This window comes from Canis aureus, chromosome 20 (genome assembly GCF_053574225.1).
Source record: "Canis aureus isolate CA01 chromosome 20, VMU_Caureus_v.1.0, whole genome shotgun sequence".
Taxonomy (NCBI): Eukaryota; Metazoa; Chordata; class Mammalia; order Carnivora; family Canidae; genus Canis; species Canis aureus.
The window spans coordinates 44731459-44758729 of NC_135630.1; the positions used below are offsets into that span (position 1 = coordinate 44731459).

The 27271-nt window shown below is 34.2% G+C and overlaps 1 protein-coding gene across 5 annotated transcripts in view; it reads right to left on the reverse strand.

Annotated features, from left to right (window-relative positions):
• The window catches only part of ZRANB3 (zinc finger RANBP2-type containing 3), a 300848-nt gene that overhangs the window by 98287 nt on the left and 175290 nt on the right, over positions 1-27271 (reverse strand). For 4 of the 5 annotated variants that reach the window (XM_077861515.1, XM_077861516.1, XM_077861514.1 and 1 more), the window contains exons 5-6: positions 21977-22208; positions 18211-18296 (exon numbers count right to left, since the gene is read on the reverse strand). In XM_077861515.1, coding sequence (XP_077717641.1) covers positions 18211-18296; positions 21977-22208 — 318 coding nt within the window. Of the gene's footprint in view, positions 1-1420; positions 1447-18210; positions 18297-21976; positions 22209-27271 lie in introns of those variants that run through there. The other variant, XM_077861518.1, reaches the window with a different exon arrangement.

The following is a 27271-nucleotide window of genomic DNA, read 5'->3' on the forward strand; positions in this document are numbered from 1 at the left end:
TGGGGCTTAATCTTGGGAGTCCAGGATCATGACCTGAGCTAAAGGCAGACACTTAACTGACTAAGCCACCCAGATGCCCCAAAGTTTCTGATGAATTATCTGCTGATAATGTTTTTGAGGATTTCTTATATACGAAGAGCTGTTTATCACTTGCTGCTTTCAAGATTTTCTTTGTCTTTAGGAAATTTGATTATACTGTATCTCTGTGTTAGTCTCTGAGTTAATCTTGGAGTCTGTTAATCTTCTGGGTATATATAATCATGTCGTCAAATTTAGAAAGTTTTCGGTCCTCCTTTCTTCAAATATTCTCTCAGCCCCTTTCTCTCTTCTTCTGGGGCATCCACAATGCATATGTTTACCTATTTGATGGTTCATACAGGTCCCTTAGGTTCTGTTCGCTTTTCTTCATACTTTTTTCTTTCTGTTCCTCAGACTCAAAAATTGCAATTGTCCTGTCTTCAAGGTCTTTGATCCTTAATTCCGCCTGCTCAGATCTGTCTCTGAAACCCTCAATTAAGTTTTCATTTCAGTTCTTACACTTTGCAGCTCCAGAATTTCTTTTTGGTTTCCTTTTTTAGGTTTTCTGCTTCTTCACATATTTTTTGTTCAAACCTCATTTTCTTGACTTTTTCCACATCTTTAGTTCTTTGAGTATCTTTATGAAAGCTGTTTTACTCTTTGTCTAGATCTGTCATTAGGTCTTTTTCAGTTGACTTCAATTTGTCCAATGCTTTACTGTTACTTTATATCCATTATGATTTTATTGTTGAAAATTAAATGTTTGAATCTAATAATGTAACTAAATCAGATTCTCCCCCTCCTCTGTGTTCTACTGTGGTTTTCTTTGTTGTTGTTGTTATTCCTTTTGATTATTTATTCATTTATTTTTAAACTTTTGTCAGCTGTCTCTGTGCGAAGGATAAGACTGAGGTATAAACTTAAGGTCTTCTCTGGTCTCTTCTGAGCCTGTGCCTTTTCCTGGGCATGCACAGTCACTTTCAAATTTAACCCTCATGCACAGTTGTGTTTGGATGTCTTAATCTTTAATATTTGGTTCCCAAATGGAGAAAAAAAAAAAAAAGAAGAACTGGGGAAATGGCACCGGCCCCTTAAATTCTCTAGAAGTTGCTTTAGCCACAAGTGGTGGTGGGGTGAAGGGCTTGCAATGGGGATGGGTGCAACAACAATGGATGCTCCCAGTTTATCTGCACCCCTATACTGAGAAGCAGCAATCAGTTATCAGAGAAGAATCTCTGATATTTGGAGAATAGGGTCATTTTTGCCCATTCTGGTTCCCACAAGTTGTGTGCAACTTGCTGTAGGAAGATGTATGAAGCTGTCTGCCTTGGGACTGGAGGTGGAAGATGGTAACTATTACTTTGGTAAGAGCTGGAATTGACTGAAATTAACTAAAACTTACTGTCCAGGCCTTCCCCTGGAAGTTGCAAGTCTTCAATACACTCCAGAGTTCCAAAATTATGACATCAAAGATTCTGTGGGTGCCAATCGTTGTCTAGATGGGAAGACAGATTCCTGATGATTCCTACTCTGCCATCTTCACAGCATCCTCTACCAACCATTTCACTTAAATTTTGCATATGGTGTAAGATATGAATTGAGCTGCTGTTTCTGCTTTTCTTCTCTTTCTGTCTGTTTCTGCATATGGATATCTAATTATTCCAAGTACATTTGGTGAAAAGACACCTTTCCACATAGAACTGCCTTGTATCTTTTTAAAAAATCAGTTGACTATAGAGTTTCCTAATTGGTGAACATATAGGATATGTGAGGGAGAGTGGAGTGACTAGAGAGGTCATGGAATCTTCACACACTTTCCCTATACCTTGCCCTATATATCTCTTAGCTGGATGTTCTTAAGCATGGAGGATAAAACTGGAATTTCTGGCAAGACTAAGGAGGACCAGGAGAGAAAATTAACAATAAAGGAGTTGGAAGCCCAGAGCTAAGTATGAACCCTTGAGACTCTGTGCCTCCTTAACAGACCCCGACATCTGCCCTGAAGGTGTTAAGTCAACCTTGCAGTATCAACCTTGACATAGATGATCAGTTTTTCTAGAAGGAAACAATTAGTGGAAAGAAACAACTTTAACAAAATCTGGCAGTAGAAAGTAAGGACTAGCAGGAAGTAAGATTTAATGTGCAACTTTCATTTCACCATCTTTTTTTCACGTGTTGCACGAAGATGCCACATAAAGAAAACATTGTCTGTCTCCCAAGAAATAGCTCATGAGGTGTTAATGAGAAAATTCCTTCTCCCCAGAGCTAACTCTTAGGACAACTTAATTCTGAATAAATCGGACCACATAAGGAAATCAGGATTCACGTTACCACACAAAGGACAATCTGAGACAATCCAAATGACTCTCATGAGACAGGAAGTAGTTTTCAGTGTCTAGAAAAAATGTTCTATTCTTGCAAACAGGGCTCAGCAGACATAGTATAAAAGAGTTCAAATTATTAGTTAACTAAGGGAAGTACTAAGGTTGTAAAAAGGAGTGACAGTGCAAAAAAAGAGAAAAATGGAGAAAAGAAAAAAAATAGAGATGAAGTAGAGGCACCAAATTTAAATCACACTCCTCGTTGGAGGTAAGTTGCATGGTGCAGTAACAAGATCCTGGGAGTGGAAGTCAGATGACCAATGTTTGAATATTGAGTTCTGCACCTCTTAGTTACATAATGTTGTACTCATCACTTAATCTTTTAATCCTCACTATTTCTATCTGTGAAATGAGAAAATAACACCTTTTTCAAAGGATTATGGAAAGAATATGAACATTTGTGAATAAAACATACAAATCATTAAAATCAATGTGCCATATATGTATGGGTCTATTTCTAGATTCTCTGTCCTTTCCCACTGATCTACATGTCTCTAGTTTGTTGATGACTACACACAAAAATAGTGTGAGCTTTCCAACTTTGTTCTTTTTCAAAGATGTGAGGGATATACTTGGCTTTTGCATATAAATTTTAGATTTAAAATACAAATTTTACCAAAAAGTCCTTCTGAAAATTGGATTATTATTACATTGAATCAATAGAACAATTTGAGAAGAAGGGTCATTTCAAAAATTGTGGCTCTTCTAGTCTACGAACATGTTATTCTACTTCATTTATTTGGATCTTCTTTTTTCTTTAATGTTCAACTCTATAAAAAACAACCAAACTGTTTTTTATAAAGCTAGCTGTAGCATTTTGTCTTTCCACTACAATATATGAAACATTTACACTAAAAATTAGGACAAATAATGAAAATGGGAGAAATTTAGAAAATTCTATTCTTATATTAAATAATGTGTAATTCAGTGTGTAATTCACACTGGATCAACTAAGAAAATATACAAATTACAAAGAGGAACCAACCTAATGTAAACACACCAGAAAAAGAAAGTAAGAGTGGGGAAGATCTGTTATAGGAGTATAGACTGAAAAATTGTTCCACAAATCTTGATATATTAAATTGCTTGGAAACTCAAGTAACATATCATCACGAAAAGAGCAGAAGGTACATTACAAAGTAAGTCATCAAGCTGCAGATAAAAGGAATCATCAAATTGTAATTTTTTCCCACCCTAAACATAGTTGATGGGATGAAAGACATGGAAAATGTTTGAGGAAGATATGCAGAATTATTTCTTGCATCCAGTCAGACAGTTGGTTAGGGGGATGTTTACCATTCAACTGACTTTTGAGATAAAAAAAACTTTGGGAAGTCCAGCATTCTGAGACACAATATACTGTCCAGAAGACCATACATGTTTATCAGTAAACTGGATACCTGAGTGCTCTAAACTTTAAAATGCAGGAAAAAGTAAGAAGTTGCTGTTTCATTTAAGGGAATATAAGAATTCAGATGCTGAGCCATGTGTATGGGACAGATGGCTTCTCAGGAGTACACTCATCTCCTGTTAGTAAAGTTCTTTGAGCTCTGTAAAATAGCAGATTCTGAACCACTAGGAACCAAGTCAGGGAAAAGATGCTTGAATATGTATAAAAAATTCACATAGATAGAAATAATGTTTTATGTTTCTTTAGCAGAGCAAATATTAAGATGTAATTGAACTATCAAATAGTGATCAGGACCAAAAGAAGCTGATTTAACTGAAGCAAACTACTCACCTAAACAAAATACACCTGTATCTCAATTATGGAGATAAGCAAACATATGAATCCAATAACTATTTTTTCTAACTATTTAGATACATTTGGAAGCAAGTCAAAAATTTACCCAGATGTATGAAAATATATTACTTCACGAAATATCTCAAATTTAAATTATGACTTAGCAGTTCTTATGCAGAGCTAAGTTAGAATTGTGAATAGCCTAAGTGTAAGCTTCTTATGAACAAACACCATGTCTTTGTATTCCTGGCATCTAGTATGATGCCTGACATATAGTAACTGATTTATGAACTAATAAACAAATGGATGAAGTGACTAATGAATATACCCCACGGTTCTTGAGAATAGAAATACTTGAGAAAGCAAAAACTAAAGCACTAACTGGAGTTTGCAAATGGACATATAATTAAGCATAGCAAATTAATCACATTTATCAATTATTTCTATGGAAAACCTTCTAAAACAAGAAGAAATGAACTTAAAAGCTATTAAATAATAAGACCAAAGAGAACGAGAGAAGAAACAGTGGATAAGGAATTTCAAACAATTTATGGTAAAGAGAAAGTATGTAGAGGCAATGTCCTGGTTAAAACTCTTTAACTATAAGGAACAAACTGAGGGTTGCTGGAGAGGAGGTAGATGGCAGGATGGGGTAACTGGGTGGTGCGCATTCAGGTGCACTTGATATGAGCCCTGGGTGTCATACACAAATGATGAAACACTAAATTCTACCCCTGAAATTAATAATACACTATCTGTTAACTAACTTGAATTTAAATGCAATCTTTATATATTTTTATAAGATTTTATTTATTTATTTAAGAGAGAGAGTAAATGAGAGAGAGAGCACAAGCAAGGGCAGGGGCAGAGAGAAAAGCAGCCTCCCTTGAATAGGGAGCCCCTTGTGGGGCTCGATCCCAGGACCTTGGGATCATGACCTGAGCTGAAGGCAGACACTTAACCGATGGAGCCACCCAGGCACTCCTAAATAAAATCTTAAACAAACAAACAAAGAAACTATGGTGAGTAAACACATACATTTATCCTCAATCAAAACGAATACAAAGCAATATGAATGTGTTAACTCACCATGACAAAGATAATGGAAAACAAAAACAAAAACACCAAAAACCACAACAGTCAACAATGTGAACATATTCTAAAGCAGAAATAAACCTGAAGAAGCTAAGGAAACCAGAAAAGCTATATAGTAACAACTTGAAGAGGGCTGTTCACAAATTCCTAGAATGTCTCAGAAACTAAGAGCATCAGGTCAGGTACCTTAGAAGGTGGAAGTATGACATGGTAGCTAAAACCAGGGACACTGGATGAAAAGTTTGTATAAGGAATGGCTAAATGCCCAGATTCTCTAGTCATTCCCATGTCATCATGTTACTATCTTACCCTCACAAGACAATAGTTTTATTCTATAAAGAAACTGAACTAATGTTCAAGCCTAAAGGACTAAGAATAGTAGAAGGGTGGAGGGAGGCACCATATGGAACCAAGACAGATTGAGATAAAGTCTACATACTGAGGATTGAGAACATTATTCTGCTTCCTTTGTTTATGCCACAAAAATGGTAGCTATGTTTAAAGCTTCACATACAGCACACAAGTGGAGGATACCTTTTTCTCTTAAGAATTTTAAGAAGTCACAAAGAAGACATACAAATGGCTAAGAGACACATGAAAAAACGCTCAACATCACTCTGCATCAGGGAAATACAAATGAAAACCACAATGAATACCACCTCAACATCTGTCAGAATGGCTAAAATTAACAACACAGGAAACAACAGATGTCCGTGAGGATGTGGAGAATGGGGAATCCTCTTATGCTGTTGGTGGGAATGCAAACTGGTGCAGCCACTCTGGAAAACAGTATGGAGGTTCCTCAAAAGTTAAAAATAGAACTACCTACAACCCAGCAATTAAGCTACTAGGAATTTTTTTATTCATGAGAGACACACACACACAGAGAGACAAAGAGAGAGAGAGAGAGAGGCAGAGACGCAGGCACAGGGAGAAGCAGGCTCCATGCAGAAGCTCAATGTGGGACTCGATCCCAGGACTCCAGGATCACGCCCTGGGCTGAAGGCAGGTGCCAAACTGCTGAGCCACCTAGGGATACCCAAGCTACTAGGTATTTATCCAAAGGAAATAAAAATAGTGATTCAAAGGAGCACATGTACCTCAATGTTTATAGCAGCAATGTTCACAATAGCCAAAACATGGAAAGAACCCAGATGTTCATCAACAGATGAATGGATAAAGAAATGGTATATATATATATATATATATATATATATATATATATATATATATAACGGAATATTGTATATCAAAAAAATGAAATCTTGCCATTTGCAATGACATGGATGGAATTATGCTAAGCAAAGTAAGTCAGTCAGAGTAAGAAAAATATCATATGATTTCACTCATATGTGGAATTTAAGAAACAAACAGATGGGCATAGGGGATAGGAAGAAAAAATAAAGTAAGATAAAAACATAGAGGAAGGCAAATCTCCCTGGACTCTTAACTCCAGAAAACAAACTGAAGGTTGCTGGAGAAGAAGTGGGTGGGGTGTGGGGTATGAGGTACGTGGATGATGGGCATTAAGGAGGGCACCTGTGCCCTTGGTGTTTTATGCAACTGATGAATCACTAAATTCTACTCTTGAAACTAATAATATACTGTATGTTAACTGAATTGAATTTAAATAAAAATTTTTTTAAACTTTTAAGAGGTCACAAAAAGACAATCCCCACATATTAACATTTAGGGATTTCCATACTTTTCTAGTCAAAAAGCTTTTCTAACCATTTTTTTACAATTTCAATCTTAAATATGAGTGGACATTCATGGATCAAAAGGCACTGAAGAAAGCATCCAATATGAACAACAGAGATGAAGACAATGTGAAAAGAAATTCAGAGCAAACATACGACGCAGCAACAGAAGAAAATTAAGTACAAAAAAATCCCAAAATAATACCAAAAATCTGAGCGGCAACAAGCATCTCAAAACAAGAGGCTATGAAAGAAAAGTGAATAAGGTATAAGAAATAAAAGAAAAAAGAAAAAGAAAAAGAAAAAAAGCTTAAAAATATATATAAGATTGCAGCAATTTTCTTTAGTTTAAACAAAAATGCAACAGAAGAGCTGGGTAATAAAGAAGAAATGTCCCAAAAAGCAAAAAAAGAAAAAAAATTAGAAAGTCAATACATAAATAAAAGAAGTTGCAGAAAAATATATTGAAGGAAAGGAGAAAAAATGGTAAAAATGAGTAATTTCCAGGTATAAGCACTCAAGTTACCAGGTTAAAAGAAAATACCTACTATCACTAGAATAAAACAAAAACAAAAACACCCAACAAAGGCATATTTTCATAAAATTAAAGATTAACCACAATAAAGGACAAACTCAGAAGCTTTCAAAATAGAGAGACATATGAATATATATAAAACATGCAAAAGAACAAAAATGATAACGGTGTTGCGATTCTGTGCTTTTTTTTTTTTTTTTTTGAAGTCTATTAATTTATTTGGGAGAAAGACAGTGCATGTGAGCAGTGGGGAGGGGCAGAGAAGAGAAAGACAAGCAGACTGCTCAATGAGCAGGGAGCCCAATGTGGGGCTCAATCTCAGGGCCCTAAGGTCATGATCTCAGCCGAAATCAAGAGTCAGATGCTTAATAGACTGAGCCACCAGGTGCATCAACTACTGTGATTCTTAATAGCAACCTTGGAATTAGAGGCAATGAAGAACTAACCTCAAAACTCTAAGGAAAAATGATTTTCAACACAGAAATATAAAATTATCAATTTCGAAATTATCTAGACACGGTTATATAGGAATTGAAAAGGTTTAGTTTCTATGCACTATTCTTAGGAAGCTGTTGAGGGTTATCTTTCCAGAAAACCAGGAAATATTCTGAAAAGAACTAAAGAAAAAAATGTACAATATGATCCTGGAACATCTCACATCAGATACTAAGAAAGCATTCAAAGCCTAGTAGTGTCGTATAAAAGGACCGCATTGAAAATGGTCCCATTTGTTAAAGGTGGGACAATTTAACCATCATCAATAAAGTGAATTGGAAAAAAGTGAATTAAAAATAAAATTCTCTTGGGCAGCCCCAGTGGCCCAGCAGTTTAGCACCGCGTTCAGCCTGGGGTGTGATCCTGGAGACCCGGGACCCAGTCCCACGTCAGGCTCCCTGCACGGAGCCTGTTTCTCCCTTTGCCTGTATCTCTGCCTCTCTCTCTCACTCTCTCTCTCTCTGTGTGTCTCTCAAGAAAAAATAAAGTCTTTAAAACAATACGTGAATCTTTTAAAAAAAATAAAATAAAATTCTCAAACACTTAGCAGACTAAGATTACAAAGTAACTTCCTTAACCTGATAAACGGCATCTATGAAAAAAAAATGTGAGAACTATACACTGAAAACTACACAGAACTATAGAAAGAAATTAAATAAATGTAAAGACATCTGTTTATTAACTGAATAGAGTTCATATTATTAAAATGGCAAAACTTCCCCAAATAATCTAAACCTCAGCTGACATCTTTGCAAAAATTAACAAGCTAATCCTAAAATTCAGATAAAAATGCAAGGATTACAGAACAGCGGAAAAAGAAACCCACTTGAAATAGAACAAAGTTACAAGATTTACACTAAACAATTTTAAAAATGAAAGCCCTTACTGGAAATCATTAGAGAATGTTAGCCAAACAAGTTGCTATTTCAAAAACTAATAAATAAAGAGAAATACACATTTTTTCCTGCTCTTTCTAAATAAACTGAATGAATGAGTTTCCAAGTAATAGATGAGGGGAGGTTCTCCTTTATAGAGGTATGTCAAGTAATGAAGGAAGAGTATGAGACTATAGCCCTTTTGCAATGTCTAAAGATATAGATCAGTACTGAATGTTGACAGCTACTAACATCACAAAAAGAGAGGCCTTAGATATTATGAGTCTTCTAAGGGAGGAACACAACATTCCTATTTAAAAAATTGCCAAAATATGGAAATAATTATAAGATAAAAAGTTGATTAAGAAAGAGTCAACTACTCAATCTTTTAGAGAACAATATTTAATTTATTTACATGTTTTCTATTTATTTAGTGAATCATATAGAGATGGACATGAGTTACCAAATAATTCAGACACCAGAAGGAGAATGGAAGAAAAATGGTGAGGAGAGGTGTTTAAATTACTGCTTTTTTACTTTAGGCTTTTGATTTGGACGAGGGACTTAATCTTTCTAAATCTCAGTTTACTCATCTATAAAATGGATGTAATATCATCATTCTTACAGAATTGTTTAAAGAATTAAAGATAATATAAAGCCATATGGCTTACATATAAAATACAATGTGCAGCTAACAAAAATGACATATTTTAGTTACTGATATAGAAAGATAGTCTAGAAATAGTGTTCAATGAAAAAGCACAGTACCAAAGAGTATGTATAATATGGCCCTATAAAATTGCCTACCTATCCATCTCTCTTTCCTTCTCCTCTCTTATGAACCTAAGGAGAGAAGTTATCTAAAAGGAAGGTTATCAAAACATGCTTAGTAATGGTTATTTCTACATAGCAAGAAATAGCAGAGTTCAGTTCATTTTATGTATTAAAAAACTTTTCTTCCATGTTTGATTTGTTAAAATGATCATTTTTCCAAAGCAATGCACCATATTTAAATTAGTAAAAATAAAAGAAAATAAAACAACTGAGAAAGACAATGTTAAAGCATGGGACAAGGTAATGCTAAGTGAAATTAGCAGATTATAGATAACATTACACATAGGTTATAAAGAAAAAATGAAAACAATTAACTTATTAGCATACTTGATTATAGTATTTTCATTCCAGTTTTATTATATAATATTATATGATTTCTTTGTCACATGTATGTGTAACTTCTTACTCGTATTAAGCCAAAATCTACCTCCCTATTAAGTTTCATTCATTGATAACAGTTTTGCCCTGAGGCCACAAAGACAAAAGTGTAATTCCTTTAAAACATGATAGATCCTTAAATATTTAAAGATTTGTTCCCCCTAAGCCTTCTCTTTTTCAAATTTCTATAGGCTTCATAAAACCAAGCACTATGTCTTATTCATCTTTATATTGCCGGCAGGTCTGAAATAATGTCTTAAATATAGTAGGCAATCAATAATATAGGCATTTGTAGAGATGGATATGAAATACTCTCACTATTCTTGTCACCCTTTCCCAGCTATGTTTTCATTTAACATGCTTCCTACAATATGACTTTTAGTGCCCTCTCAGTTCCTCACATTCCTTATCTCCAATGACCTAAAACTCTCCTTCAAACATTCCAGTCCCATGGCTATAACCATGAAAAGCAGTGCCTGAAAAACAGCTCTATCTGGTAAATTCAGACATTCCACTCTATACTGACCCAGTCTTCTCACCCACTTGTTTACTTATAATCACTCTATCTTCACTATCACATCAGGACCTTTCTGTCAACTGACCACTTTTCCCATATTCACATCTTTCCTGTCTTCATGTTTTTCCTCACCTTGTATGGATTTCTCAGCCCATACATTACCTTTCATTCTATCAAGATCACAAAATGTCCTTATTCTTCAGTCCATGCATCACAAGGTGGTAAAAAAAAAAAATCTTAGATCCAACCAAAAGCCTTTTCTAAGATTGTACCTACAATGCTGGGTGTTGCTGGGGAAATCGTATTTTTGAGAGCATTGGTTCCACAACATATCTAAAATTTTTGTTCTCAAATGGTTACTTGGTGCTGCTGCTGATTCTATCACACTAATCTCATTATCTCACTCTCCCTTTCAGCAATATTTCACACTGTGTCAACACTCATTCAATTCTCTACTTTCCCATTTCTCTAAACACATAACTGTGTTTCCCATTTCCTGAAAAAAAAAAAAAGTCATCATATGCAAACTTCCTAAACTTCTTGTCACCCCAGAAACTATGGATGTCTCAATAATATAATGTAGCCATAACAAAGGATGAAATTACTTACATATACAAAAAACAGACAAATAAGTAAAGTACAAAACAACGTCTATGTTTATGCTATCCAGTATCTGAGTAAAAAATAGAAATTCCCTTGAAAAGGCACACAATTTTTTGTGGAAAAATTAAAAACTATATTTTTCAGAAAAAAGTGAGTGAAAGGGAGATTTTTCAAAGTATACTCTTACATAGATGATTTAGAAGTTTGAACAATGTGAAAATGTTGTCTTGAAAAATAACAAACCAAGCTTATACATCTTGGCATGTTTGTTCCTTTTATGCTTTAAAACCCCAGAATGCAGGGGTGAGGGGGCAAGGGGAATATAGAGTTACTGTTTAATGTTTGGGATGATGAATAAGTTCTGGAGACAAATGGTAATGATGTTTGCACAACAGTGTGAATGTACTTAATATAACTGAATTATAAACTTAAAAAGTTAAAATAGTAAATTTTCTTACGTATATTTTACTTAAAAAATCTCCTATAATACTGATAAATAAAAAGCATAAAACACCTTCCAGTGCCTTCTTACTGCTATTCTGATGAAAAGAAAAGGACCCCATATAAAATGACCTATGCCAAACTCCATTTTTGTCTTGAGACTCTCTTCTATTAGCTCAAGAATATTCCTATGACCTGATCTACTTTTACCTTTAGTTCCTCAAAGGCCTAGCAGTCTCTCTGGCTCTTACTTAGGCTTAGCACATAAAACTACTCTTCCTGGAATGCAAATAAATATCACTCACTAACAAGATGCCCCTTCTGTTCTTTGTGACTTGATAGTTCACTCTCTTAAACTCTGCCATTACATCGTTTACTTCCTTTATATGACACTCATCACAACTGTTATCATCTGGTTAGTGTTTGAGAACTCAGTGAAGGTTGGAACCACGTAGGTCTTGTTCTCTAATATGTATCTGATGCTTAACACATGGGATGACAAATAATAGATACCCTATAAATGTTTTTGAATGAATGGATTAATCAAAATTAAACTACACTCCAGATGTGGTCTAATCAATGATTGGAGTAGAACCATCCCTTACTCTGAATGTTAATATGAACAATACATCCCAATATTACTTTATTTTTATCAGTTATGACAGACAGTTGACTTCAATTTAGCATAAGGTTATTCAAAACCAGAAATCTTCTTGAACTAAACTAGTGACAATAGGTGAGGATTTCTGAAATCCTTCCACACAAAGCAGACTTTCTAAGCATAAGTGCAGGATTTGTCCTATTAATTTTTATCTAATTATTTTTCAAACTTATCTCTGCCATCCAGTATATTAACTATTTCTCTCAGATTTGAGCCATTTGCAAATGAAATAGACTTGACCTCTATTTAGCCCATGGATAAGAACATTAAATATGACAGTGCTGAGGACAAAGTACAGTACAATTCCATAAGAGACATTTCTTGAAGCTGACATGACCTATTAATTAACACTTTTGGAAAATGGCTGTAAATACCTTTAATATGTATTATCTTTCAGCATTTTCCCTCTCATAAAAATTTAGACAACTATTTCTCCTAAGTGGCAGAAATGGCACAACATATCAGCAGTAAAGAAAGTTCAGAAAATCGGAGAAATTTTCATAAAACTATGCTAGAATATTCTTAACCTTTAAGCATGACATTAGGGAGGACAAATTTGTCTTCCCACAGTGTACCTTTTGAAGGTGGCTACTGATAACAGAATGCTTCGCTGGATTACCTATGTGTCCTTCTTTTCTGTGTAAAAGAACATTTATTAAAGTTGCCATTCCTGAGGTCTTTCTTACTTCCAGGGAAAGCGAAAAAAAGGTGCAAGATGAAGTCAGATACTAGGCAAGCCATTTAACATTGCCTGGTGCCTATAAAGTGACAAAGGCAGACTGAGTAATCTGTAAAGTCTTTTCTAGGTCTCCTGTGCTAATGATGGACAACTGAATGTGCTCCCTTATCCAAATCATATTTGCATTTATAGTGTCCTCTAAATACAATGCAGCACAATGAATGATGCAAAGGATTGTGGATATGGGATGTTCTGGTGGAGTAATACTTCCTCTGTGTCTCTCAAATCAAACCAAGTAGTCATCTATACCTAGACTTCTCATCTCCAAACTACATTTGCATTATTATACTTCTGTTTGTGACCACATATGTATCTAATAAACTTTATAAAGATAAAGTTATAATTTTGCTAAGCTTCATTTAACTTAATTTGAATACAGTCATGATATTTCAAATATAAAATATGGGTCTAGAACTGAATAACTAACCATAATTTGCCTTCTGCAAAATTATAGTGTGAAAATGACATCTTCATGAAATCAAAACATTATGGAAAAAATTTAACATTCCAAACTAACTTAAAATGCCAGGAAGAGCCTTGATCTGAATCAGTCTATGATACCATATTAGTTTCAAGGTAATAAAGAAAAGGAATAACGTAAAATTTTTGAAATGGAATCTGGAAGAAAATGTCTTTTGAGAAGCATAATAATAATAATAATCTTGAAATGGCTTTCTCTAGTAAACAGAAAATAGAACACAATCTCCCCAAACATAAAGCATTTCCAAAATATAAACCTTTCTTTGAAACCGTATGTGTGTTAATAATCAAGAAAGGAATAGTTACACACTTCTTTTCTCATATGACAAGTCCTAGTCAGAAAAGATGAAATGCTTCTGACCATTTAGGATTTCCTAGTCCCCCAAAGATAAATCCAATTAATATGTCTCTTCTATGTAAATAAACTTTTGGCATTTATAGTCTGCAAAAAAAAAAAAAATACAGTCTCCTAACAACATGTAGTATCATGTCTATTTGGCATTATATCTTATAACTATTTATTATTATTTATGTATAGATAGACAATTGACTTTTTATTAGTAACTCTGTGCTAGGATACCTTAATAAATTCTTTTATTGTGAGCATTTTTGAGCTGATCCCCTCAGGCCTTCCAATTAAATAATATGAGCTGCAAATAATGATAATTTTGTCATTTTCATTACAATTTTTACCTTTTTTTGGGTGTGTGTATGTATCTGAACTGATTTAGTGCTGCCTGCATAAAGCAAACCATGATGTCAGGGAACATCCTTGCTCCAGATTTAAAGTTTCATATAATACAGTGGCTTTGAGTATATATACACACATTTTTAAAAACCTCATATTCATAGATTGGAAGAGTTAATCTATAACCAGAGCAATCTATAGAATTAATGCAATCCCTACTACAGTACTTATAACATTTTTTCACAGGACTAGACTAATCCTAAAATTCATATGGAACCACAAAAGACCTTGAATAGTGAAAGCAATCTTGAAAAAAAAAGAACAAATCCAGAGGTATCACAATATCACATTTCAAGGTATAATGTAAAGACATAGTATTCAAAGAGTATGGCACTGGCACAAAAACAAACACAAAAATTAATGAAATGGGATAGAGATCCCAGAAATAAATCCACACTTACATGGTCAATTACTTTACAACAAAGGGGTTAAGGATATATGATGGGGCTAAAGACAGTTTCTTCAATAAATGATGTTGTAAAAACTGGACAGCTACATGCAAAAAAATTAAAACGAACCACTTTCTTACACCATACACAAAAACAAAATCAAAACAGATTAAAGATCTAAATGCTAGACCTTAAACCATAAAACTCCTAGAAGAAAACAGCAGTGATCTCTTAGACATCACTTAGCAATATATTTATGGGTTGTCTCCTCAGCCAGGGGAAGCAAAAGTGAAAATAAACTATTGGAACTATACCAAACTAAAAAGCTTTTGCAAAGGAAAGTAAACCATCAACAAAACAAAAAGGCAACTTAGTGAATAGGGAAAGATATTTGCCAGTGATATATCCAATAAGGGGTTAATATCCAAAATATATTGGGACTTGTAAAACTCAACACCAAAAATGCAAACAATTCGATTAAAAAACAGGCAGAGGATATGAACAGACATTTTCCCAAAGAAGACATAAAGATAGCCAATAGACACATGAAAAGATGCTCAATCAACATCACTAATCATCAAGGAAATGCAAATCTGAATGTACTGCCTTCTCCAAATCATATTTGTATTTACAACTTCCTCTAAATATAACCCAGTCAGAACGGCTAGTATCAAAAGAAATAACAAGTGTTGGCAAAGATGTGGAGAAAAGGAATCCCTTGTGCACTGTTAGTGGGAAGGTAAATTGGTGAAACCACTATGGAAAACAATACAGAGGTTCCTCATAAAACTAATAAGAGAAATACCAAATTCCACTAGTTGGTATTTACCCAAAGAAAACAAAAACACTAATTCAAAATTCATATGCACCCCTATGTTTATAATAGCATTATTTAAATAGCCAAATTATGGAAGCAACTCAAGTGTCCTCTTGATGAATGGATAAAAAAGTTGTGGTATATAAATATAAAAAAATAATCATCAGCCATAAAAGGAATGATATCCTGCCATTTAAGACAACATGGACAGACCTAGAGGGTATTATGCTAAGTGAAGTAAGTCAGAGAAAGACAAATGCCATATAATTTAACTTACATGTGGAATCTAAAAAACAAAATAAATCACCAAACAAACAAAACAAAACATACAGGGAACAAACTGATAGTTGCCAGAATGGAGGTGAGGAGGGGAGCTGGGTAAAGTAGATGAAGGGGATTAAGAGGTACAATCTTCCAGGTATAGAATAGAGAAGATGTGGAGATGAAAAGTACAGTATACAGAATAAAATCAGTAACACTGTACTACACTTATCATAGTGAGCACTGAGTTATGTAAGAATCGTCAAATAACTATGTTGTACACCTGAAATTAATTTATCACTGTATGTCAACTATACTTCAATAATTAAAAAATTATTAAACCGTATAAAAGGATAGATACTGAATTTTATCAAATTACATCTCAGCATATATGGAGATGATGTAATGAAGTTTTTCCTTTTCACTAGTAAAACGACTATATTAACACATTTTCTAATATTAAACTATACTTGCTGATCTAAATTCAATTTGCAACACATGAGGTCAACACAGGACTTTTCATGAGTTTTGGTTTATATTAATATTGAGGATTTCTACATTTATAAATTTAAGTTAAAAAGTCCTTAGTTTTTTTTTTTCTGTATATTGTCTGATTTTGCTATCACTGTTAAAATGCCTTCATACAATTTAGAAAGACTCTATCTCTGTGCTCTATAGCCCTTGAAAAAGCATCAAAACACCATAAGGTTATTTTAAAAACTTGTAGAAGGCAGCCCGGGTGGCTCAGTGGTTTAGCGCCGCCTTCAGTCCAGGGCGTGATCCTGGGGACCCCCGGATAGAGTCCCACATCCCGCTCCCTGCATGGAGCCTGCTTCTCCCTCTGCATGTGTCTCTGCCTCTCTGCCTCTCTGTGTCTCATGAATAAATAAATAAAATCTTAAAAAAAAAACAACTGTAGAAAGGATAAAAGAAAACATACTGGGGGGATCCCTGGGTGGCGCAGCGGTTTGGCGCCTGCCTTTGGCCCAGGGCGCGATCCTGGAGACCCGGGATCGAATCCCACATCGGGCTCCCTGCATGGAGCCTGCTTCTCCCTCTGCCTATGTCTCTGCCTCTCTCTCTCTCTCTGTGTGACTATCATGAATAAATAAATAAAATCTTTAAAAAAAAAAAAAAAAAAAAAAGAAAACATACTGGGAAAAAATGTGAGGGACTCATCACAAACAGCTGATTTCTATTATAAAGATTTCCAATATATCAATAAGAAAAAAATAGCTAGTCAGTTTAGGAAGATGAAGGGCAAAGAACATAAAGAGACAACTAGCAGGAGAAGAAGTAAAACTACCATCAGAACACACTGGCAAGAGAAAAATAATTTATATTTGAACAGGTTGGAAAGGTGTGGAGAAAGAGACAAACTTATTGCTTGTGGGAATATAAATTAGTATAATTTTGGTGGAGCAGTTTGCAAAAGTCTAAAAAATATAAAAATACACATGCCCTTTGTACCAGCAATTCCAATTCTATAAATTTATCCTAAAGATTTATTCCTGTATGTGTGACATGAAATATTAAAATAGCTCATAATTATTGAGTGGTCACTATGTGCCACTGACTGTTGAAGTCCCTCATAAATATTAGCTAATGTAAATCTCCTAAGAATTCTCTGAGATAGGGATAATTATTGTCTCTTTTAGAGCTAAAGACACCAAGGTCTGGAGAAGTAAAGTTACTTTCATAAAATGAAACATTGTAAGTACTGGATATAAATATATAAGACAGGTGGTCTAGCTCTAATTTTGCATGCTTTTTGCCAATATAATGTACTGCCTCTCAAAATGTGCAAGGATATTCAATGCTGTACTGTATGCAACAGCTATGTACCACAGATAAAGGTCTATTAATAGTATACTAAATAAATTATAGTGCATGCAAACAGTGGAATACTGGGAGCAGCTAAAAATAAAAATGTTAAAGCTCTTTTAGGAACTGATATGGAAGGATCTCCACACATATTAGATGAAGACAACATACAGCAGAACAATACGTACCTTATATTACTATATATGTAGAAATAAAATGAAACAATATTATACACATACAATCATATATGCTTCTTCATGCATGGAGTGCCTCCAGAAGGATAGAAGGATACACAATAAATTGCCAACACTGTGTTTCCAGAAGGATACAAAATAAATAACCCAACCCAGGTTACCTGGGAAGGGAAATGGCTGGCTGGGAGACAGCCAAAGAAGAATGAACTTACTCTTCACTTTTGTACATTGTGCACATTTACCCAGTCAGTACAATTAAATAATTCCAAAAATAAAATGGAAGGTAAAAAATTAAAGAAAAAAAAATGCCATTATCTACTTCTTTTATTTATGTATAGGTCTTCACATAAGATTTTACTTGAAGAAATTACTCCATAGCTACTACCAGTGTGAAAAGCACTGGAACAAAGAATGACTAATAACCTTAATGTTCATGGTATATATGCAAGAATTAAAATTTATAGAAAGTACTTTGTCATACCTGATATGTGCATTACAGTATCTTTTGGCATACTCAGTCCATGTTCCAAATTTTTGAGGAAAGAGAGCTTCAATCTGCATGAAAAGCTGTAACAATACAAGTGTTCTCAATATGTTGTAGTATTTTCAAGTAAATATTATTACTATGATAACTCTAGTTTAAAAAATAGCAAAGAGTAAAAAAGAAAATCCACCTCTTCTTTCTCAGGCCCCCTCCTTTTCCTCTATTCACACATCTCTGCCATCCTATTCTTCAGGGATAACTGTTATCTTTTTCTCTAATATACATTTATATATTTTGTATGCCTACACAGAGATACATATATCTTCTCTTCTATTAATGTGAAGATATTATATATATAAAACTAGAATTTTTGTCCCCTAAAACATGTCTTAGACAACATTAGAGTACATATAAAAGCAGGGGAGCCTGCTTCTCCCTCTGCCTTTGTCTCTGCCTCTCTCTCTGTTAGTGTCTCTCATGAATAAATAAATAAAATCTTAAAAAAAAAGAAAAAACAGTCTCCTGATCTTGGACACATAGGCTGTTTCTGGCTTTTATACAATTATAAAAGTTAATAACTTCATTTAGTCTCTCTATGTATATGTGTGCATATATAAATATATGTAGGCATAGGTATATGTATCTACATCTCATCTACCATTTATCTATTTATCTATTCATCCATCCATCCACTCACCACTCATCAATCTGTATTTCCATTAGTTAAGTCTGTAGGATATATGTTCAGAAATGAAATAGGTGGATTTAAGGTATATGCTTTTTAAAGTTTGATGGCTGTTATTGTGCTATAGTGCAAAAAGCAGGTCCCAGTTTGTATTCCCATCAATAGTATCATGAAATCTTCTCATTTTTATAACTTTGATAGGCTGTACATAGTAGTGTCTCACTGTTATTTAGTATACATTTTTAAGAGAGCTGCTTTAATGAGAAATAATTCATATATCACTTTCATTGTTCATACATTCATTTTTTAAATTTTTTAAAAAGATTTTATTTATTCATGAGAGACACAGAGAGAGAGGCAGAGACATAGGCAGAGGGAGAAGCAGGCTCCTTGTGGGTAGCCTGATGTGGGACTCAATCCCAGGACCAGGACCATGATCTGAGCTGAAGGCAGACACTCAACCACTGAGCCACCCAGGTGCCTCTCATTGTTCATACTTTTAAAGTGTACAATTCAGTGGCTCTTAGTATATTTACAAAATGCCGATCACCATTATTTACTTTTGAAATATTTGTATCACCATAGACAGGAATTCCATACCTATTACTAGTCATTTCCCATTCTCTCCAATCCTGGCAATCATTAATCTGATTCCTATTTCCATTACTTAGCCTTTCTGGATATTTCACATAAATAGAATTATGTAAGTCTGTCTGACTTCATGGACTTAGCATACTACTTTCAAGGTTCACCCATGTTGTAGAATGTATCAGTATTTCATTCCTTTTTATGGATACATTTTCATTACCCATTCATCAGTTATGGACACTGGCTTCTTACTACTTTGTGGATATTATAAATAATGCTACTATGGATAGTTTTTTTTGTGAACACAAATATATTTTCAGTTTCTTGTGTATAAAATTAAAAAATGGAATTGCAAAAAAAATGGAATTGCTAGGACTCATGGTAACTCTATTGTTATCTTTTTAAGTATTTGCCAATGTATCTTCCAAGGAGTGAACTTTATAGCTGTATATATCTCTATTTTTTTTGTATATATCTCTATTAAAAAAAAGAAGAAAGGTCTTAAATCAATAATCTTTTCACCTAAAGACACTAGGAGACAAAGAGTATACAAAACACAAAACAGACAGAAAGAATAATAAAGATTAGAATGGAAATAAACAACACAGAGAATAGAAAAACAGAAAAAAAAATCAATGAAACCAAATACTGGTTTTGGAAAGAATGGGAAAATTCACAAAATTTTAGCTTAGACTAACCAAATTAAAAAAGAGAGAGAGAAAGAGAGAGAAAAGACTCAAGTTACTAAAATCAGAAATAAAAGAGGGGACATGGGATCCCTGGGTGGCGCAGCGGTTTAGCGCCTGCCTTTGGCCCAGGGCGCGATCCTGGAGACCCGGGATCGAATCCCACGTCGGGCTCCCGGTGCATGGAGCCTGCTTTTCCCTCTGCTTATGTCTCTGCCTCTCTCTCTCTCTCTCTCTCTCTCTGTAACTATCATAAATAAATAAAAATTAAAAAAACATAAAAGAGGGGACATATACTATCAACCTTATAGAAACACAAAGGTTATAAAGGAATACTATGAACTGTGTGCTAATAACTTAAATGCCTTAGATAAAATGGAAAAATTCCTAGAAAGACACAAAATATTATACTAACTCAAGAAGAAATACACAATCTGAATAGATATATATTCAGTGAAGAGACTTAATTATTAATTTAAAATCTACTCACAAAGAAAAACTCAGGCTCAGATGGTTTCACCTCTAAATTCTACCAAACATTTAAAAAAGAAGTAATAACAAAGTTTCACAAACTCTTCTAAAAAGCAGGAAAGGAGAGAATACTTCCCAACTCATTCTGTGAGACCAGTATTGCCTTAATACTAAAATCAAAGGTATAATAAGAAAACTATATGTTACTATTTCTAATGAATATAAACAAAAAAATCATCAGCAAAACAGAGCAAACTGAATCCAGTAACAAATAAAAAGGGTTATATATAGTCAAGAGAGATTTATCATGGAATGTAAGATTGGTTTAACATTTGAAAATCAATTTACATAATACACTTTATCAATAGTTGCCTCCCATGCTTGGCTTATTAATCAATAATAAAAATGTCTACTGTATGTTAAATGCATGCCATGTGCCAGGGCACATACAAGATACTTTTAAACCAGTATTTCCTTTAATTCTTACAATCCAAAAAAAAAAAAAAAAAAAATCTTACAATCCTACAAGACAAAAAGTACATTTTTTTTCTATGACTCAGGGTTCATGAACAGAAAGGGCTTCTTTAGAGTACAGTGACCCTTCAAGACTCAAGAATTTCATTCATCATTTCTTCTCCCAACCCTTTAATTACTCCATTCTCTCTATGGCTCTTAGAACTAAATGGGAGTATCATACAAATGCCTTATTTCTCCATCTGACTTGAACATAAATTCAGATACCTATACCTTCCCAAACATGGATCTATGTGGGGTTTTTAAAAAAGATTTATTTATTTATTTTAGTGAGAGAGCATGAGCAGGGTGAGGGCCAGAGGGAAAGAGGGAGAATCTTGAGCAGACTCTGCACAGCATGGAGACAAAAGTGGGGTTCATCCCACAATGCCAAAATCATGACCTGAGCGAAAATTGAGTCTTAAGCTCAACTGACTGAGATACCCAGGCAGTCCTCAAACATGTATCTTAAAATAAAAGAGAAACAGAAAGAAGTTAGAAGATAAAAAATAGATTAAACCGCAATCCTAAGGAGCTTATAATGTCAAACCAAATGGATAAATGAAGACTAAAAGTATATATAAATAATATGAAAACAAATGTGATGGATATTATAAATGTATACTTAATATGAAAACCTTAAGTTGAAAGTAAAAACTATGTTTTTATATACATGTACAAGCACAGGTAAAGTTCACATGTAAACAGAGAAAATAGTCATACTAAAGGATGCATTTAATCAAGAATAGCCATCTAGAAATTCCCATTTATTTTTTTTGTGAAAGATATTTTTTAAGCCAAGATTTAAGGATTATAGTACCTCTTCAGGCCTTCCCAAAGCTGGAGTTCCTGTAAGAAGAATGGCTCGTTTGGCTTTCTGTACTATTGGCAATAAAATCTTACTGCGAGTTGCATTCCTGGACTTCATGTAGTGTGATTCATCTACTATAACTACTTTGAAGTTCTGATTATTCAATACATCTATCAAAGTCTCTGCATCTGTAGTTAAAAGACCATAGCCCAGAATTGTCACTTTGCTGGTCGATATTCTCCTAGGAAAAAAAAAAAGGTCATGTAATTTCAAAATATTTCAGTAACCAACTTATCATAAACACCACAACTCTTTGGGAGAAGGAAAATAAAGAAAATAAAGGGGAGAAATAAAGGGATTTATTAACATAGCAGTATTACACTGCCAGAACTCAGTTTCTCTTAAGATGTTTATACTTTTTAGATATGATAAATCAGAGTCCAAAATTTAATGTTCTGGTTAACCAAAAATATTTGGTTAAATGGTGTTTGGAAGATTTTGACATCCACCAAGCCATGTATTACTAGCATAGGGACATTACTTTCTGAGAATATTTATGTCCAGGCATCTAGAGTCATAAATAAAGTGGATACTCAAATATTAGTTGAGTATTCATTGAAGCCTTCCCACAAAGAGGATAGCAGTATTTTTCAACACAGAAAATTTTGAGACAATGCTTAGTATTGCAGGGCTGCCCAATGCACTGCAAGGCATTTCGTATTCCTGGACTGTCACATTAAAGCCCAGCAGAGTGCCTGAAACTGTGACGACAAAAACTCACTGGCTGAGGGGTGATCTGAAACATGGAAAAGAGGAGAGGAAGGCATCACTTTATGCAAACACTGGCCTAAAGAGATCTCTCATATTTTCAACTACCTAATTATTCATACAACTATAGTATTCTTTACCATACTGTAATAAAATTATTCATGCACATATTTATCTCCCTTGCTACCTCATAAAATTGATGAGGACAAAGAATGTGTCTTGTTTATCGGTATATATGCAGTGCTAGGCTCCTTATGAGTTTGTAGAATGAAATAACTAGACAAGTAAATATATTAACAATAAAACACATTATGTTTGCATTTTCTGTATCACTGGTGAAAATATACAGGACAGAGTCCATCTTCTGCAGTTCTCTACCCTCTAAGAGAAAACGAAGAGGTCCTAAAAAAAGCACAACAATACAACAACTACATTTTAAATTTTTAAAAATTTATTTATTTTTTAAATTTTAATTCCAGTATAGTTAAAATATAGTGTTATATTAGTTTCAGGTATGCAATGCACTGATTCAACAATTCCATATAAGTATACTATGAATTCCCTTCACCTATTTCATTAGTCTACCTCACCTACTTCCTCTCTGATAAGCATCTGTTTGTTCCTACAGTTGAATCTGTTTCTTGGTTTGTCTCTTTCTCCTTTTTTGTTTAGTTTCTTAAATACTAAATTTCAGTAAGATCATATGGTATTTGTCTTTCTCAGGTTGGCTTATTTCGCTCAGTATTATACTCAGTAACTCACTGCAGGTTGGTGTTAACGGCAAGACTGCATTCTTTTTTATGGCTGAATAGTATCTCCCTGTATATATACATATGTATATTTATACCACTTCTTCATCTATTCATCCATTGAAGGACACTTGGTCTGACTGCATAATTTGGCTATTGTAAATAAAAATGCAGTAACATAGGGGTGCATATATCCTTTGGAATTAGTGTTTTTAAATATTCTTAGGAGGAAATAACCAGTCATGAGATCATATGGTAGTTCTTTTTTTTTTTTAATTTAAATTCAACTTAGTTAACATACAGTATAGCATTGGGAACTATATCCAGGAACAATTTATTGATTCATCACTTACATGTAACATCCAGAGCTCATCCAACAAGTTCCCTCCTTAATGCCCATCACCCATTTAGCACATCCTTCCAGGCACCTCCCCTCTCTCAACCTTGTTTCTTCTCTAATATTTAAGAGTCTGTTATAGTTTGCTCTTTCTCTGTTACCTTTTTTTCCTTCCTTCCCCCAATGTTCATATTTTGTTTCTTATATTCCACATATGAGGGAAATCATATGGTATTTTTCTTTCTCTGGCTACATATTTCGCTTAGCATGACACACTCTAGTTCCATTCATGTTGCTGCAAATGGCAAGATTTTATTTTATTTTTATAGCAGAGTAATATTTCATTGTATATATATATGTATATGCCTTTATGTATATAAATGTATATAAATGTATATATATACACATATACACTACTGCTTCATCTATTCATCAGTCAATGGACATTTGGGCTCTTTCCATAATTTGGTTATTCTTGATAGTGCTACTATAAAGTTGGGGTGCATGTGCCCCTTTGAATCAGCATTTTTGTATCCTTTGGATAAATACCTAGTAGTGCAATTGCCAGGTCACAGGGTAGTTCTATTTTTAACTTTTTGAGGAACTTCCATACTGTTTTCCAGAGTGGCTGCACCAGTTTCATTCTAAGAGTGTAAGAGCGAGCGTTCCCTTTTCTCTACATCCTCACCAACATCTGTTGTTTCCTGTGTTATTAATTTTAGCCATTCTGAGAGGTGTGAGGTGGTATCTCATTGTGGTTTTGATTTATATTTCCCTGATGCTGAGTAATGTTGAGGATTTTTTTTCAATGTGTCTATTAGTCATCTGGATGTCTTCTTTGGTAAAATGTCTATTCATGTCTTCTGTGTATTTCTTAACTGCCCATTATTTGCTTTTTGGGTTTTGAGTTTGGTAAGTTCTTTATAGATTTTGTATACTAGCCTTTTATCTGATATGTCACTTACAAATATCTTCTTCCATCACATTGGTTGCCTTTTAGTTTTGTCGATTGTTTCCTTTGCTGTGCAGAAGCTTTTTATTTTGGGGCACCTTGGTAGTTCAGTTGGTGGTGGTACACTCTTGATTTTGCCTCAGGTCACGATTTCAGGGTCATGAGACGGAATGCCATGCTGAGCTTTGCACTCAGCAGGAAATCTTCTTAAGATTTTTCTCCTTCCCTTTCTTTACTCCTCACCACTACCACACACCCCACACTCTGACTTCCTTTCTCTCTCTAAAATAATAAGTAACTAAAATCTAAAAAAATATATATTTTTATCTCAATGAGGTCCCAAGAGTTCATTTTTCTTTGTTTACCTTGACTCTGGAGATGTGTGCAGTAAGAAGTTGCTGCAGCTGAGATCAAAGAGGTGATCCTGTTTTTTCCTCTAAGGTTTTAATGGTTTCCTGTCTTACATTTAGGTCTTTCATCTATTTTAAATTTATTTTTGTATATGGTGTAAGAAAATGGCCCAGTTTCATTCTTCTGCATGAAGCTATTCAGTTTTTCCAATACCAATTGTTAAAGAAACTGACTTTTCCCCATTGCATATTCTTTCCTCCTTCATCAAAGATTAGCTGACCATACAGTTGTGGGTCCATTTCTGGGTTCTTTTTTTCTGTTCCCTTGACCTATGTGTCTGTTTTTGTGCCAGTACCATGCTGCCTTGATGACTACAGCTTTGTAATACAGCTTAAAGTTCAGAATTGTGATGCCTCCCACTGTGCTTTGCTTTTTCAGGATAGCTTTCACTATTTTGGGGTCTTTTCTACTTCTATACAAATTTCAGAATTGTTTGTTCTATCTCTGTGAGAAACGCTGTTATTTTGATACGAATTGCATTGAATGTGTAGATTGCTTTGGGTAGTATAGACATTTTAACAATATTTGTTCTTCTATACCATGAGCATGAATGTTTTTCCATTTGTGTTGTCCTCATTTTCTTTCATATATATTCTATAGTTTTTAGGGTACATACCTTTAACCTCTTTGGTTAGGTTTATTCCTAGGTATCTTATGGTTGTTGGTATAATTGCAAATGGGATCGATTCCCTGATTTCTTTTTCTGCTGCTTCATATTAGTATGGAAACGCAACAGATTTCTGTATGTTGATTTTATAACCTGTGATTTTGCTGAATTAATGTATCATTTCTAGCAATTTTTTGGTGAAGTCTTTTGAGTTTTCTATACAGAGTATCATGTCATCTGTAAATAGTGAAAGGATGACATCTTCCTTGCTGATATAAATGCCTTCTACTTCTTTTTGTTGTTCTGACAGCTGAAGCTAGGACTTCCAGTACTATGTTGAACAGTGAGAGTGGACATCCTTGTCATGTTCCTAACCTTAGCTCTCAGTTTTTCACCATTGAGGATGATATTACTTGTGGTTCTTACGTATATGGCCCTTATGATCCTGAGGTACTTTCCTTCTATCCCTACTTTCTTGAGGGTTTTTTGTATCAAGAAAAGAGTGCTGCATTTTGTGGAACACTTTTTCTGCATCTAGGAGGACATACGGTTCTTACTCTTTATTAATATAATCATGTTGATTGATTTGTGAATACTGAACCATCCTTGCAGCCCAGGAATAAATCATACTTGATTGTGGTAAATAATCCTTTTAATGTACTGATGGATTCAATTAACTAGTATCTTGTTGAGAATTTTTGCATCCATGTTCATTAGGGATACATGTTTGTAATTCTCCTTTTTAGTGGGGTTTTTTTGTCTTGTTTGGGATCAAGGTAATGCTGGCCTCATTTAATGAGTTTGGAAGTTTTCCTTCCACTTCTATTTTTTGGAACAGATTTAGAAGAATAGGAATTAATTCTTAAATGTTTGGTAGAATTTCCCAAGGAAGCCATCCAGCCCTGGATTCTTGTTTGTTGGGAGATTTTTTATTACTGATTTAATTTCTTTCTTGGTTATCGGTCTGTTCAAATTTTCTATTTCTTCCTGTTTCAGTTTTGGTAGTTTAGATGTTTCTAGGAATTTATCCATTTCTTCCAGATTGCAAAATTTGTTGGCACATAATTGCTCATAATATTCTCTTATAATTGTTTGTATTTCTGTGGTTTGGTTGTGATCTGTTTTGTTTTTTTATTTTTTTTAAGATTTTATTTATTTATTCATAGAGACACAGAGAGAGAGCAAGAGAGAGTGAGAGAGAGAGAGAGAGAGAGAGAGCGAAGCAGAGACACAGGCAGAGGGAGAAGCAGGCTCCATGCAGGGAGCCTGATGTGGGACTCAATCCTGCATCTCTGGGATCACGCCCTGAACTGAAGGAGGTGCTAAACCGCTAAGCCACTCGGGCTTCCCATGATCTCTTCTCTTTCATTCATATTTTACTTATTTGGGTCTTTTCTCTTTTCTTTCTGGTAAGTCTGACTAGGAGTTTCTCAATTTTGTTAATTCTTTCAAAGAGGTGGCTTCTAGTTTTATTCATTTG